The sequence below is a fragment of the Mobula birostris genome, chromosome 19 (genome assembly GCF_030028105.1).
Source record: "Mobula birostris isolate sMobBir1 chromosome 19, sMobBir1.hap1, whole genome shotgun sequence".
NCBI classification, from domain to species: Eukaryota; Metazoa; Chordata; class Chondrichthyes; order Myliobatiformes; family Myliobatidae; genus Mobula; species Mobula birostris.
Window position 1 is genome coordinate 46,934,883 of NC_092388.1, and position 16,391 is coordinate 46,951,273.

At 43.4% G+C, this 16,391-nt stretch overlaps 1 protein-coding gene across 1 annotated transcript; it reads right to left on the reverse strand.

The window, feature by feature from the left end:
- Nucleotides 1-275: 275 nt before the first annotated feature.
- On the reverse strand, nt 276-6,899 carry acot13 (acyl-CoA thioesterase 13). The gene is made up of 3 exons (XM_072283546.1): nt 6,720-6,899; nt 1,354-1,538; nt 276-504 (listed from the first exon to the last, which is right to left on the reverse strand). The coding sequence occupies exons 1-3, from the start codon at nt 6,801-6,803 to the stop codon at nt 348-350; spliced, it is 426 nt and encodes a 141-aa protein (XP_072139647.1). The 5' UTR covers nt 6,804-6,899; the 3' UTR covers nt 276-347.
- Between the last annotated feature and the right edge of the window lie 9,492 nt (nt 6,900-16,391).

The window sequence follows — 16,391 nt, forward strand, 5'->3', positions numbered from 1 at the left end:
GCCACGACTGCATTAGCAATAGGTAACTGTATAAGCAAGATTCCACAATGTCAAACATTACCATTTAAAGCGGGTTATAGTCATAAGTACTGACACAAATACTCTTTGAACAGAGTAAGTGGTGTTTGTTGATGAGATCTTAGTGTCTTACCATAAAAGACATCACTTGTGACAATGCAACATTTACACAGTATTGCACTGCCCTTCATCTCAAACAAGTTGAAAATTAATCTGCAGAACAGCTTGTAATTGAATTGAAAGCACAATTTACAATATTTGAAATTAAAATCTTTTATTTGTTAAATTTTCCTCAAATGAAGTAATTGTACAAAAACGGTTTAAATTTTTTAAGTGCCAAGGTATTTTGTGTGCCGTCCTTGAGCCAAGAGTTTCCCTGTTTCTTTGTTTGTCACGTCCACAGTTGTAAATGCAAGAGATTTACCTTCCTTCAGCACCTCAGCAGTTATGATAATATCCTCTCCCAGTTTTGCTGCATTCATATACCTAAAAGAAGTAATAAGTCACATACATTTTCAGTTATCAAGTATATCATTGCAATTGGATACATGTTATTCTGAAAAGCAAAGACATTTATTTAATGACATTTCATCTACATTCTTTTTCTGGCTAAGGTACCTTGCCATTGTCATTGTGGACACGATAAGAAGAAGAAGAATTGTCATTGTCAGCAAAGTACCATCTGCTGTAATTGATTAAATAAAAGTAGTCAATCTCCACATAGCACATATTTGCTATTCTAATTATGTTCATGCTGAGTACCAGCTATTAGCTTAACCGGTCATGTTCATGCCTCACTTGAAAACGTGCAGGTTCCTCTGGAACCTCAGACCTGAGATACGAGGACACAATTTGCTGCCACGCTCAGTGCAGTACTGAGGAGCTGTTCCACTTTAAAGATGATCTTTAGTGTGAGATCCCAAACTAAGACTCCCTTTCTCCTTGGAGTGACTACAACACAACCTGGAGCATTATTTGCAAAAAGGCAAATGTGTCACTGATGATTTATAGTCCAAAATGTCTTTGCTAAGACATCAAAATATATTTTCTCTAATTCGGCACACTGCTTGGTGCAACTGGCGATAACATTTTCAACATCAGTAATGAAAATTGATAGCTCACAGGCAAATGAGATCAAATGGTTTTCTTCTATAGTGCTGATAAATACTTTATAAATGAACAGTTCACAACACTGTTTACGATTTGAAAACAATTTTGCATGTGGTTCCTATAAATCATTGCCAGTGATTTTAGTTGTGCATCATCATTCGGTTCTGTTATTGAATGATTAGACACAGTTTGTTAAATTTCCAAAGTACCAAAAACTGTACATACGTTATATTCATGTCCACACTAACTCCTGGTAATGCCCGTTCAGTGCTAAGCAAGGCTGTAGTTGATACCACATCCACTAGTGTTGCTGTCAGTCCACCATGTAGGTTGCCCGCCCGATTCACATGTTCCTCCTCTACTTTCATTTGGCAGACAATTTTTCCAGGGCTAGCTGTAACAACAGCCATCTGGAAAAAAGTGTAATTGTAACTTAATTAGACTGATATTTGATTTTAAAATATATTGATTATTAAATAATTGGCTTTCTTTGCCAAATGTGCATTGAAACATACAGTGAAATATGTCATTTGTGTCTACAACCAACAAGAGTCCAAGGATGTGCTGAGGGCAGCCTGCAAATGTCGCCATGCTTCTGGCGTTAACACAGCATGCTCACAAGCTACTAACTCTAACTCGTATGTTTTTGGAATGTGGGAGGAAACCAGTGCATGTGGAGGAAACCCACATGGTCATTTGGCGAACATAAAAACTCCTTACAGACAGGGAGGATTGAATCAAGATTGTGGCACTGTAGAGTGCTGCACTACTGTGCCACTCCTTGCATTATGCCAAATAGTATAAGGGATGTTCTCAGCATATAAAGGCTCCTAGGAGAGGGTCTTTTAGAATAAAAGGCATAACAAGCATGTTAAGAAACATTATGGAGCCTTGCAATCATGAGGTGAAAGTCTAAAGGGCTTTGCATAGATGTCTGGAACTTTTGCGGTAAAAATGGTGGCTGGTAAGGAGTGTGTTTAAGAGGCTGGTCTGTGTGTAATTAGGCCTTGAATAGTTTTGGCACAGGAGAGGCAAGTGAGTGCAATGCTAGAAGGTAATAATGCCACATTTCACTCAGAGCAAGTTCCAGTCTTGGTGACTCACCATGAAATTCAAGGATCATCTTCAGGACAAGCACTACCTGATTTGGCTGCTTGCAGGAGGTCCAATCAGCAGCTAACACAAAACAAGGCCCAGAGAGAAAAACTCTGAGTACTGCTAGTACATTAGGACCTTTCATTTCCTCCAGATTTCTACCTAAAGAAAATGTAATCTGTGGAAATTAATTAAATGGCCAGGAAGATAGAAAAACTTTAAGCACAGACCAAAATCCTCTGAACTCTTTTTACAACTATTGATTCTACTAAGCACGATCCCTCCTCGCTGATAACCAACACTGGCACATCTCAAGGATGTATGCTTAGTGCACTGCCCTACGCTCTCTACGCCCGTGACTGTGTGGCTAGACACAGCTCAAACGCCATCTATAAATTTGCTGATGACACAACTGTTGTCGGCAGAATTTCAGATCGTGATGACGAGGCGTACTGGTGTCACAACAACAATCTTGCACTCAACGTCAGTAAGACTGAGGAATTGACTGTGGACTTCAGAAAAGGGCACGCACACCAGTCCTCAGCGAGGGATCAGCAGTGGAAAGGGAATGGGAACGTAGTGCTGAAGTCATTGATCTTCTTCAAGGTACATGTTAAGATTTAGTGGGAATTTTAAGCATGTTTTGATACTGCGATAATGGAGAAAATCATGCACTTTTGTATCCAACCTAAATTATGAAACTTTCAGTTCAAGACATTAATGAATGACAAGTCTGATGATCTTAGACCCTATTGCTACCACATTAGCTTGTAAATGTCTTAAATGAAGAGAAGATAGAAATAGTTGAATCTTCTAGACAGAGTTCAGAAGGCCACATATATCAATCAAGTAGAAGAAACTTGTTCTATTCTAAATATCACCAACTTCTATACAGTTGTGTCTATTTAGACAGGAAATGAAACCAATTTCAAAGCATACCATGCTCCCTGCTCTTAACTCCCAATCTATCTCTGTTCTGTGTGGATATATTTGCCAGGGAAAATTATGCAACCAAAAAATGTAAAGATCTGGAAACTTCTGGGAAATACAGAGAAGCTAATTTAAAATACCGACATGTTTGAATGGAACGCCATGAGAATTCACTGATTGTTGGCAACACACTTGAGCAGCTGGCAGGAATTCCATGTCTTTGCAAAAGCAGTAAGAATGAAATTACTGACAATGTGCCTAGGATAATCTACTAACTCTGAGGTAGAAATAATTCTTATCACCCAAGATACAACTTATTTCATGATGCATTATTTGTATAAACTTACATAAATCTTCAAGTTCGTGGGAGAGAAAGTGCCCCGCATCTTGAAGCCTTCAAGTGGGATTATGTTGCATTGCAACCAAATTTCCTGACCTCTGAAGCAGAATCCAATAAAAAGTAGAGCTGAAACTATCTTTCTGGTCTCATTGGAATGAGGCAAGTTCTGCCTGGTCTTGGCTAGCATATATTTGAAGACCAAAATCCTGACAAAATATTGCTTATTTCTCAATAATAATGCACCTTATCAATAATTGAAATTGGTGTTAATAGGTTACATCCATTTCAGTATTGATAACTATCCGTTTAATACTATTATGTATTTAGTCTGTGGGTTTTAGGGATTCAGGAGTTAAAGAATTATGGGAGATTTTACTGAGAGGATGTCAAAAGGAATTTCTGCTTGTCATGACGACAAAGACACTCCACATCTACCCGTTTCTCCAGTGACATAGCCACAACCACAAAGGTTTGTCCAAATAACACATTCTTCTTAACCATAACAAAGTCAGGTTAAATCAATGAATTGAATCAAAAATGCAAATTGTATTTCTGCCCTGTTGATTTCATCCAGATGTTATATGTATGCAATTGAGGAAGAAATAAAGATTGCAACGCCATAGAGATTTATGCCCAGAAGGAGCTAATTAAACTCATACCGGCCCTGCCAGCCGAAGATTTACTGTTTACATTAATGCATGTTGGTGTATGGCCCTTTACATCATGACACTTCCAATACTCATGTATAAAATTGTTTATACATGGGTAAAGGTTTCTGCCTCCATTTTACTTTCAAGTAGTCGGTTCTGGACCTCAATTACTTGTGAAAAATATTTCTCTTTAGTCCCCTTTACTCTTTCAACCAATTAACTTAAATCTCCCGGTGGCAAAATACTTTAATTCCGATTCCCATTCTGACATGTCGGTTCAAGGTCTCCTCTTGTGCCAAGGTGAGGCTGCCGTCAGGGTGGAGGAGCAACACCTTATATTCAATCTGAATAGCCTCCAACCTGATGGCATGAACATTGGTTTCTCCTTCCAGTAAACAAATTTCCCTCCACCCTTCCTCTATTCCCCACTCTAACCTTTTACCTCTTCTCACCTGCCTACTACTTCACCCTGGCTCCCGCACCCCCCCCCCTTTTCTCCTATGGTCCTTTCTCCTCTCCTTCTTCAGTCTTTGACCTTTCCCACCCACCCTTCACCTTCCAGATAACCTCCTTCCTCTCCCCCACCTTTTTTATTCTAGCATCTTCTCCCCTTCTTCTCAGTCCTGAAGAACGTTCTCAGCCCGAAACGCTGGCTGTTTATTCATCTCCATGGATGCAGCCCGACTACTCAGTTCATCCAGCATTTTGTGTGTGTAACTTAAATCTATGCTTCTTTGTCCTTGTTCTATCCGCCTTCATTTACACCCTGTCCAGGGCACTCACGCTAAAGGACTTCAGTTATGTCTCTCATCACTCCTGTATTCCAAAGGAAATGACACAAGACTTGATAATTTCTCACTATGACTATTATTCAGCAGCCCTAGCAACCTAAATTTATTTTTCATGCTCCTCAATGCAATGATACCCTTCCTGCAGAACTCTAACTATGGTTAACTAATGTTCTGGAAATCTTAATTTGATCACATTGCTCTGTTCAGTGCCTTATCCTGCAATGGAAAGGTTTCTGTGTGGTTTCAAAGCTACCTTATCAATCTGTCTGGGTACCTCCAGAGATCTGTGGCCATTGTGAGTGGTATAGAGAGGGTAAATGCAAGTAGGCTCTTTCCACTGAGGTTGGGTGGGACTACAACTAGAGGACATGGCTTAACGGTTGAAAGGTGAGAAGCTTAAGAGTCACTTGAGGGAAAACCTCTTCACTCAGAGGATTGTGAAGGTGTGGAATAAGCTGCCAGCACAAGTGGTCTATGTGAACTGAATTTCAAGAGAAGTTTGGATAGGTACATGGATAGTAGGGATACAGAGGGCTATGGTCCTGGTGCAGGTCAATGGGACTCTATGTCCTCCAAGACTACTGTTCTTCTAAACTTCTCAGCAAATCTCAATTTATAATGTATGTCCTTGCTTTGTTTTCTCTTCTCATGTGTTGCTTCAATATTATAAACCTTGATCTAACTAAGATTTCCAAGATCACCAGTGATGACCATTTTTTCTGGTACAGATGTCCAGAACTAGAAAACATTAACATAAAATCTGTGCTAAGCTATTCAGGAGCAGTCAGGGAACCCTCAGACAAAGGATGGTGGATATCTGCTCTGTTTTTCTTTTTTTCTCTCTCTCAGATCAACTGAACACCTAATAACTGATAGGTTTAGAAAAAAAGTATGAAGGAATACAGACAAATCGCAGAGTTTCTGTATATCCCCCATGATATTAGTGAATGTAACAGGTAAAAAAGCCTAAGCATATTATTTCTTATGAATCCGGTTACAATCTAATCGAATGGCAGAACATAAAAGCAGCTGAAAGACTTGCTTTCCACATTTCTTCCTGTGGACACAAAATGTTTTGGACAAGAAATATTTACTCAGGTTTATTACCAGAAAAATAAACTAATTTATCATATTCATAAGGGGAGAATGTGTTGTTTTAAACATTACACTATAGCATTAATATTCTTTCTGCGTCAGTTCCTGGGATTTCAGTTCCTGGGAAATGCTGATAGTTTAATCAAACTGTTGCACCATCTTTACAGAGTGTTTCCACATATAACACTCAGTAAATGTTGTAAGTGACTGAAGCCAGTGCCTAAGGCCATGAAATCTGAAGGAGACTCAAATCATACTCATTGGGAAATGGATTAATTGATGTTGCTCAAATCCAATGCCATTTTTCCATCAGAGGGAAAATTTCACATTCCAGGGCTCGAAGGCAAAATATTCTTTCTTTCATCAAATGTCATTAACTTGTGTTTATCGTTCTCAGTATCAAAGCGCGCTTTAAAATGATATAAAAATAACTAATTGTGAATAGTCTTTGACCGTACGCTTTACTAAAATATTAACTACTGCACCTAATATTTCCCTTAATCAATTTAGAACAATAGGAATAATGGTTCGGATTCAATTCTAACCAACAGCTAAGAACATCTGACGAAACGTCGCGTAAATCATTTTTAATAAAGCTTATCTTTGCAGAAATTTGGCCTAAGCTGTGGAGTGCTGGAAGTTTCCTGCAATGCTGGTTACATTCACAAATTCACAGCGTCAGCGATTCACCTTGCTCAAAATTTGATCGAAGCCCTTTCCACCTGTCAAATCTCGGATTAACTGTCTGAAATTGTTCAAGGACGATCCAGCCATGGTCAGAAATAAGGTCGCAGCTATCGCTTCTCGGCGAACTGTTTAAAGGTTATAGAGAGAGGTCTTCCTGGAGCAGACGGAAATACGCCCGCAAGCTCGGATGACCAACAGCATCTCCCATTGCGCCCCCTAGAGGAGCTGAGCTCCCATACTTCACAAATTAAAACGGCCAGTGCCGGAACTTCTCTTCCGTGAAAACAGTTCACTTTCTTTCCCCAGGCACAGTATTTGCATCTGAAACACAAATGCTGGAAGAACTGTCCTGCCGAAGGGTCTCTGCCCGAAACGTCGACTGCACTTTTTTTCCCCCCGTAAATGCTGCCTGGCTTGCTGGGTTCCTCCAGCGTTTTGTGTGTGTTGCTTGGATTTCCAGCATCTGCAGATTTTCTCTTGCTGGAAGGACTCAAGTTAGGCAAGATCTACTGAAAGAGAAAACAGTTAACATTTCAGCTCCAAGACCGTCCATCAGGACTGACAGGGCTTTTCCAGCATTTCTCTTTTGTTTCAGCTACAGAACCCTTCATTAGCTGTTCCTTTCTCGACAGATGCTGCCTGACCAGCTAAGAAAGCATCTGTGGCATTTTCTGTTTTTATTTCTAATTTCCAGCATCCACAAGTTTTTAACCTTTATAGTTCATTAATCTTTTTTCTATTTTCACTTTTAATTTGAGCAAGTTGTACCACTACCAAGCTGTGTCGCCTTCTTTGGTTGTTTGTAAAAGTAATGGTAAACGAGAAGGTGCAGAGGAGGTTCCTGGGAATGATCCCAGGAATGAGAGGGTTAACATGTGAGGAGTATTTGATGGCTCTAAAACTATACTCATTGAAGTTTAGAAGAATGAAGAACTGGGGGTGTAGTGGGGGGTTTGGGAAATCTCATTGAAACTCATTGAATATTGAAAGGCTTTGATAGAGTGAACATGAAGAAGATGTTTCCTATAGTGGTGGAGTCTAGAATCAGAATCAGGTTTATTATCACCAGCATGTGTTGTGAAATTTGTTAACTTAGCAGCAGCAGTTCAATGCAATACATAATATAGTAGAAAAAAATAAGTAAATTACTTACAGTATATGTATATTGAATAGATTAAAAATCATGCAAAAAACAGAAATAATAGCACAGCCTCAGAATACAAGGACATTGTCCTATGGTTTAATAAGACCTATGGTCCAAAAGTTTATTTGCTTAGTGTTATACAGGGGCGCTGGGAGCGGACCCAGATGCAAGACACAGACACTGAAGTACTAGGAACAGGACTCAGAGTGTCAAGAAAGCAAGGGAAGTGGGGAAGAAAGGACACTGGACACTGACACAGGCCCTGGACGAGACTAGGATGCAGGGCCTGGGCTAGGACATGGACAAGAAACAAGGAAATGGGAACTAGGAGCCTGGACTAGTGACATGGAACTCCGGAACCAGAGCCTGGACAAGGATCCAGAACCTGGGTCTTGGTTGGGACCCAGAACCTGGGTCTTGACTCGGAACCGGAACTCGGGTCTAGGCTAGGACTTGGGACTAGGATCTTGGCAAGGACAGGACGTGGCTACAGAACAGGACGTGGAACTCCTGCACAGGATGAGGCACATGGACAGGAAAGGAACACAAAGCCTTGACTTGGACAGGACGAGGTTCTTGGATGTGGCTTGGACAGGACGAGAGACTCCTGGACAGGACGAGGGAACCCCAGCTCTGGACTGGGTGAGGTACTCCTGGGCTGGGCGAGGCACATGGACAGGCCGAGAACAAGAAGCCTTGACTTGGTTGAGGGAGGGACAGGGACGCGGAGCCTTGATCAAGGGAGGGACAGGAACATGGAACACAGAGCCGGGACCCCTCCTTGGGAACAGGACGTAGGGCCAGGACTCATATACAGAATGCTGAACACAACGAGACAGTTCCCAACACTAGGTAGCGGCAAACGGCCGGACCTACCTAGCGAAGGCATGGATACAGAAACGGTTCTCAACTCAAGGTAGCGGCAAATGGCCAGACCTACATAGCGAAGGTGTGGACACAGAGACAGTTCCTTATCTAGGCACAGCAAGGCTCTGATCTTGCTCCAGCTGTAGAACTTGACAGAGATACAGGCAAGCTTGCAGGCAAGTCTTCAAGTCAAGGCTTCAGGCAGAAGGTGAAAGGAACAGTCCAGCAACCAAAGCTGAACCCAGGAGCTGTTTATGTAGCCAGCCCAAGATGAGAATCATATGCCTCAATTAAGGCACCAACAAAACAAAGGAAAACTGGAAAACCTGGAATAAGGATTGATGGACTGGACAGTGAACCTGAATACGGACTTCACGGACCGGACCATGACACTTAGATTCTTATGTGAATATTTAACCCAAGTAAAACAGACAACAGTTACATGCTTCCATTACCTCAAAACTTGGGTCTGATTTCAAAAACTGGCTTTGTTTTTATATTGCTACCTGCAACTCCGTCTCTCTGCAGAGAAGAAAATATTGGAAAGTGGAAAAATATGGTTAATTCATTCACTAAAAGTTAATAAGTTAAATGGGTTAAAAGAGGAAAGAGATGTTTGAATAAAGATCCATAAACCCCCAAACTGTAAGGGCAAAGGTCAGTGAATCTACAACATACGTAAGTTTGGTTCTCAAGACTGCAGGAGGAAGTGAAGTGAAGCTGCAGAATGCAATGGGACCAGCAGTACCTGTTCAGATTCACATTTATTTAGTTATCACATGTTCATTGGAACATAAATAAATGAATCTTCAGAGGGACTGTGAGTGGAGATATAGTAATGCAAGGTAAGGTCATTCCTGTGTACTTACATCAGGAGTTAGAAGGCATAGTAATGGCAGCCGGTGGAGTGCTAAGCTCCTCCTGTGTGAGCAATCAGGGAGAAGTCAAATGTCCCTGTGGTCTATGTTTTTCAGGAAGTATGTCCACTAATGCTCATCTCAGACCTCATCCATTGGTTGGAGGGGCAGTCGGACTCCCTCAGGAATATACACGAGGCAATGTGTTCTAGATAGATGTTTCAATGAGGTGGTCACACTGCAGGTTCAGCCAAAGAGTAGGCAGGTACCTGTCTGAAGGGGCCGGCAGGCAGTGCAAGAGACCACTGTATTTATTCCTATCTCAATACTACGTAGGATACTCTTGCGGGGGAAAAGCAACTGCAACCAAATGGGTTGCTCTGCGACTGGCTTTGTTGTGCAGCAGGGAAGGACCAAGACTTGATGCATAGTAGTGGCGGGAGACTTGATCATCTGGGGTAGAGACAGCTATTTCTGTGGGCCACTGGTGAGATTCCATGTTTCGTCTCTGGTGCCAGGGTCAAAGGTGCCTTGTAGCAGGTACAGAACATTTTGAAAGGGCGGGGTGGGGGCAGTCAGCAGTCATAGTCCAGGTTGGTACTAATGACGTGGGTAATGAAAGAGATAAGGTCCTGCAAAAATAATTTAGGTATAAACTAGCAAAGAAGGACCTCTGGTGTTGTTTTAAAAAAATGCTCCTAAATAGGGTTAGGCTGATCTGTGTTTTCGTCCCAGCATATATAGTGGGTGCACCCGGAAGCAGGTAGTGTAATTGTGCAGAGGAGAGGTAAGGCTGAGATGGTTTCTGGTCCCAACATGCACAGTGAGTGGATACGGAAGCAAGAAGTGTAATTGTGCAGAGGAGAGGTAGGGCTGAGCTGGTTTCTGATCCAAAAGTGCACAGTGAGTGAGAGTTATTACAGGAGAAGTAGATATAGGGGTAGGGCCACTTTGAGAACCCCAGAGCAAATATTTATAGGATTTGAGGCTTTAGCGGAGAGACCATGGTGACGGTGTCTGCTTTTAAGGTCAAAGTTCTGTATTTGAGGTATAAGTGTTGAGACTTTGGACTAAAGAATGCTACCTCACTTTTTAAATATATATTGTTTCTGTTTTTTGCATGATTTTTAATCTATTCAATATGTGTATCTATATACAAACAATTATTATTATTATTTTTCTTCTTCTATATTATGTATTGCATTGAACTGCTGCTGCTAAGATAACAAGTTTCACAACACATTCTGGTGATAATAAACCTGATTCTGATTCTGATTCTGATTCAGAGGCTTCATCAAGGAAGCTGAGCCGTGGTAACCAGGTAAGATCTTTCACCTTCCTCTCCAGTCTTACCAGCTTAGAGATGGCAGTCAGGGTGGTTGCAGGTTCCTCCTGCAAGCTGTGAGAGAGCAGGGAGACTGCCAGTGTGCATTCTGGTGGCTGAATTTATTTCCAGGGGAGAGACACAATCACTAGGGCTCCAATGCATGACAGGGAATGGGGGAGACAAGGGGGGTGGTTGTGGCTGCAGTGAGGGAGACGACAGGGGTACAGACGGGAGCTCCTGTGGCTGCAGACCCCGCTGCAGGATGGTGTGCTGCTTCCTGGGTCCCACGATCGGTGGTGTCTTTGAGCAGTTGCAGTATGCTTCCAACGGGGAGGATGAGCAGGAGATTACTTCCAGTACTGCGTGCTAGTGAGGGCGGGAATAAGGAGGTAGGTCAGAGGTACGTGTGACTGATGAGCTGGTGTAGGAGGGAAGGGTTGTGGTTCTTGGACCTTCTGAGGCACAAGCGATCTGGACGAGCAGGACGGGTTGCCCCTGATCTAGGTGGGGAGCGGGCATGGGAGGGAAACCGAACTCCTGGCAGGGAGATCTGCTAATGTCTTTCAGGAGGCACCCCGAGCAGATGAGCAAGATGAAGCAAATAGGTGTTAAAGTGAGCAACTTCAGAAGGCAGGGTGAGCAGGAGCAAGTAAGCCGATAGATCAAACTGCATATATTTTAAGGTAAGAAGCCTGACAAGTAAGGCAGATGAACTCAGAACATGGATTGATATGTAGAATGGGACATTGCAGTCAGAATGGAAACATGGCTGAAAGAGGATCAGGACTGGCAGCTCAATGTCCCTGGATATGGATGCTACAGGCAAGGGAGGAGGGGAGTTGCAATCTTGATGGGGGAGAACATTATGAGCTTGAAGAGTGGCCATTTGGATTTCAGGGGGGTAAAGTAACAGTGTCTTCACCCAGGCCAAGGAAGCAGCTTTAAAAATCAGTGCTTCGTAGCCGGTTTTTCCGAGCTTGAACAGCAGCCAGAGTTTTGAGGCAAATGTAATGGTGTCTTCACTCAGGTCAATGAGAGAGCTTTAAAAATCGGTGCTCCATAGCCGGTTTTCCGGAGCTTGAACAGTGGCCAAACAGAGTCCGGGATTCATTAGCAAGGTCAAATAAAATTAAGGCGGGGCGAGAGGAGCAGCATTGTTGGAGCAGGGCAGTGTCAGGGTGGGAAGACTTCGGCTTCAGGCAAAAACAGGTGTGGGCAACCTAAGTATCTGGCAAGCTTTTTCTTGCTTATTCTTCATCTGTTGGTGTATAGTTGGGGCAGTAAGAATGGCTCCAGGGTCTGTGTTTTGTTTTTTGTGTAAGATGTGGGAATTCTGGGAGACCACCAGACTCTTGCTAGGAGCCATGTACCTATTTCCTGTCTGTATTGTATTTTGTGGTGCGTTTATTATGGTAATCTGTTACATGGGTGGGCTGTGGTAGATGCAAATGAGTATAGTTAAGTTTTCATGATTTGTCCAATTAGCTGCTAGTCAGAGGTTGCTGGGGGATTTTTTTGTTGACCAGGATCTCTTAGTTATATCTCTAATTAGATGGTGAAGTCCACTAATTAGATGATTAAGATTGCTATATTGCTAATTAAACTGCTTATTTACAGTAATTTGAATGCTAAGATCACTATATCGCTAATTTAGTTTTGTTAGGTTTTTAATCGCTATAAGATCATTCATCTTTCTGGTTTTGTAATAAGGGATTGAATGTACTTTTTTCAATTTGAAACTTCATTATTTGGAAGCACGTCATACAGTGTTGACTCCCTGGCTTCAGCCTTTCAGCAGTTTTGATTTGTTTTAAGGTAACTGCTACATTTTTGTCAACAAAAAATAGATATACCAAATGAACACCCATCTATGGCAAAGGTTTGCTTTGGACCTGTCGGCAAAATTGCAATCGCAGCACGAGAACAACATGTTGGAACCTCGAGCAGCTTGCGGTAGAATTATCAGTGAGCTTTCTTGATTTGTGCAGTGTATCTGTGGTTTGAATACAGTTTTGAATGGTCAGTGCTGCCTGTCCATTGGGAACCATTGCTTGATCATCTGGAGTTTACTTAAGGGTTTGTTGCTTTGTTTTATTGAAGTGCTGAAATAATTCCCCAACTGACATCTGACATTTGAATTGAATGCCATTTGTTTGGTCTGGTTTAAGCACTGTGGATGCATAATCAACTTGTTTGTTGCCTACAATTATTGAATTGAATATCACCAGTGCTGAGAGTGAACAAAGAGTTAATTAAGAGTTGGGCAGCTAGACAAAGTAACATGAGTGCATCAAAGCATGGATTTGGCACCAACGACTCTGGAGTCAGGGCTACAAAAGAGAAATTAAAGCCATAGCTAAGGCTAATCTAATTTAAGGTTTTGGGAAGGAGTATGAAACAAATGTGAACAAAATTAAAAGATTAATGTCATCAATTAATAATCTTATGAAAATTAGAGAAATTGTCTTACAAGTTCAATCTTGTCTTGAGAAGTTGACTAATCATTGCGAAGCTGTTGTTAAGTGACATTACATGTTAATCTTATTACTTCTCAGGGTTGAGCAGGAAAGACAGAATGTCTGTTTTTAAAAGCATTGATGGCTATAGGAGTGCACTCATAGGGTATGTGAAACAATAGTTGAACTATTGAAGGTCATGTTGCTGCAACAGTGAACATGTGTCTCACCTTCCACAATGTGGTGAAAACTATTGTGAAATATGTAACATTATCATAGTTTGGCTTCGTGAACGAAGATTTAGGAAGGGGGCTGCCCACGTCTGCTGCCGGCTTGCTGGTGGCTGACGAGGCCAATACAGGACAGGCAGGTCCAGCCACAACGGCTGCAAGGGAAATTCTGTTCTGGGTTTGGTGCTGCTGTGTCACGGTTCTTCCTCCTTCTCCTTTTGTCCCCAATGCCAGCCCTACGCGTGTTCCCAAAGGAGGAGACAGACTGGTGAATGGCCAGGCTTCATGATCGGAGGCTAGATTAGACCACCGGCGATGGTCAATATGACAGGTACCAAGGGATTTCTTCAGAGAGTCCTTGTACCTCTTCTTCGGTGCCCCTCTGTCACGGTGGCCAGTGGAGAGTTCACCATACAGCACAATCTTGGGCAGGCGTTGTGCCCTGGGGATGTGCCCTGCCCGGCACAGCTGCGTCTTCAACAGCAAGGCCTCGATGCTGGTGACCTCCGTCTGTTCGAGGACTTTGATGTTGATGACGAAGTCACTCCAGTGGATGTTGAGGATGGTGCGGAGGCAGCGCTGGTGGAAACGCTCAAGGAGTCGTAGGTGGTGACGGGAGGTGACCCATGACTCCGAGCCATACAGGAGGGTGGTCAGTACAATGGCTCTGTACATACTGATCTTTATGCCTTTCTTCAAATGCTTGTTGTTCCATACTGTTTTGTACAGCCTGCCGAATGTGCTGTTTGCCTTTGCCAGTCTGTTGTCAATCTCTTTGTCGATCTTGGCATCTGACGAGATGGTGAACCCCAGGTAGCTGAACTGGTGGACTGTCTTCAGCTCTACCTCACCGATGGTGATGCGGGGAGGGTGGTAATCTTCCTGAGGTGTGGGCTGATGGAGGACTTCTGTCTTCTTCAAGCTGACTTCCAGTCTGAAGAGCTCGGCAGCCTCTGCGAAGCAGGATGTTATACACTGCAGGGCTGTCTCTGTGTGGGCAATAAGGGCAGCATTGTCGGCGAAGAGTAGCTCTCAGAGGAGTTGCTCCAATGTCTTAGTGTGGGACTGTAATCGCCTTAGGTTGAACAGGCTGCTATCGGTGCGGTATCGGATGTAAACACCGTCCTCGTCATCAAGGTCTTCTGTGGCCCTTTCGAGCATCATGTTGAAGAAGATGGTGAAGAGAGTCGGTGCAAGGATGCAGCCTTGCTTTACTCCGTTGCCTATTGGGAAGGGTTCTGAGAGGTTGTTGTTGTGTCTGACTTGGCCACACTGATCTTCGTGTAGCTGGATGACCATGCTGAGGAACTTTGGGGGGCATCCCAGTCGTTCCATGATTTGCCACAGACCTTCCCTGCTCACAGTGTCGAAAGCTTTGGTAAGGTCAACAAATGTCATGTACAATCCCTTGTTCTGTTCCCTACATCTCTCTTGGAGCTGCCTGAGAACAAATACCATGTCGGTGGTGCTCCTGTTGGCTCTGAAGCCACACTGGCTCTCTGGGAGGTGTTCATCTGCAATGATGAGCACCAACCTGTTCAGGAGTACTCTTGTGAGGATTTTTCCTGCGATAGGGAGAAGAGTTATCCCCCGGTAGTTGGAGCAGTCGGACTTTTCCCCCTTGTTCTTATACAGGGTGACGGTGACTGCATCATGGAGGTCCTGTGGTAGTTTACCTCGTTCCCAGCAGCAGAAAAAGAACTCGTGGAGTTTGGTGTGTAACACTAGGCACCCATGCTTCCAAATCTCAGGTGGGATTCCATCAACTCCCTCTGCCTTGCCACTTTTCAGTTGCTCTATGGCCTTGACTGTCTCTTCTAGAGTTGGAACCTTATCCAGTTCTGTTTTCTCTGGCTGTTGTGGGATGCGATGAATTGCTGAGTTTTGGACCATGTGGTTGGTGCTGAAGAGAGTTTGGAAATGTTCCGACCACTGGTTCAGGATGGATGCCTTGTCTGTGAAGAGCGCCTGACCGTCTGCACTGTGCAAGGGACTCTGGACCTGGTGTGAAGGGCCGTACACTGCTCTCAGGGCTTCATAAAACCCTCTATAGTCACCGGTGCCTGCGCAAAGCTGAGTTCTCTTTGCAAGGTTGGTCCACCACACATTCTGAATCTCTTGAAACTTGCGCTGGAGGTTGCTGCATACAAGGCAGAAGGCTGCTTTCTTATCAGAACAAGACGGCTGAACAAGGTGCGCCTGGTGGGCGGATCTCTTCTTCGCCAGCAATTCTTGGATTTCCTGGTTGTTTTCATCAAACCAGTCCTTGTTCTTCTTTGTGGAAAACCCAAGGACTTCTTCAGAGGTTTGCAGGATGGTGGTTTTTAGGTGTTCCCAGAGCACTGTGGGGAAACTGGGATCCTGAATCCTCGACTGAAGATTCGTCTGAAAGTCAGCTTTCACCTCAGCTGACTGGAGGTTGCCAACCTGAAACTTCTTCCTTGGAGCGCCTCCTCTCTTTGGCTTGGGTTTGAAATGGAGACTGAGTTTGCAGCGGACAAGATGACGGTCCATATGACACTCTGCGCCGGGCATCACTCGGGTGAGTAAGATGTCCCAAAGGTCTCCCTGGCGCACCAAGATGTAGTCTATGAGGTGCCAATGCTTGAACCAAGGACACATCCAGGTTGTCTTCAGACTGTCTTTCTGCTGGAAAATGGTGTTGGTGATGGTGAGTTGCTGCTCCGTACAAAACTCTAACAGAAGGCGCCCGTTGTCATTGCAGTTTCCAGCACCATGTTTGCCAAGTACTCCTTTCCAGGCTTCTGAATCTTGGCCTACTCTGGCACTGAAG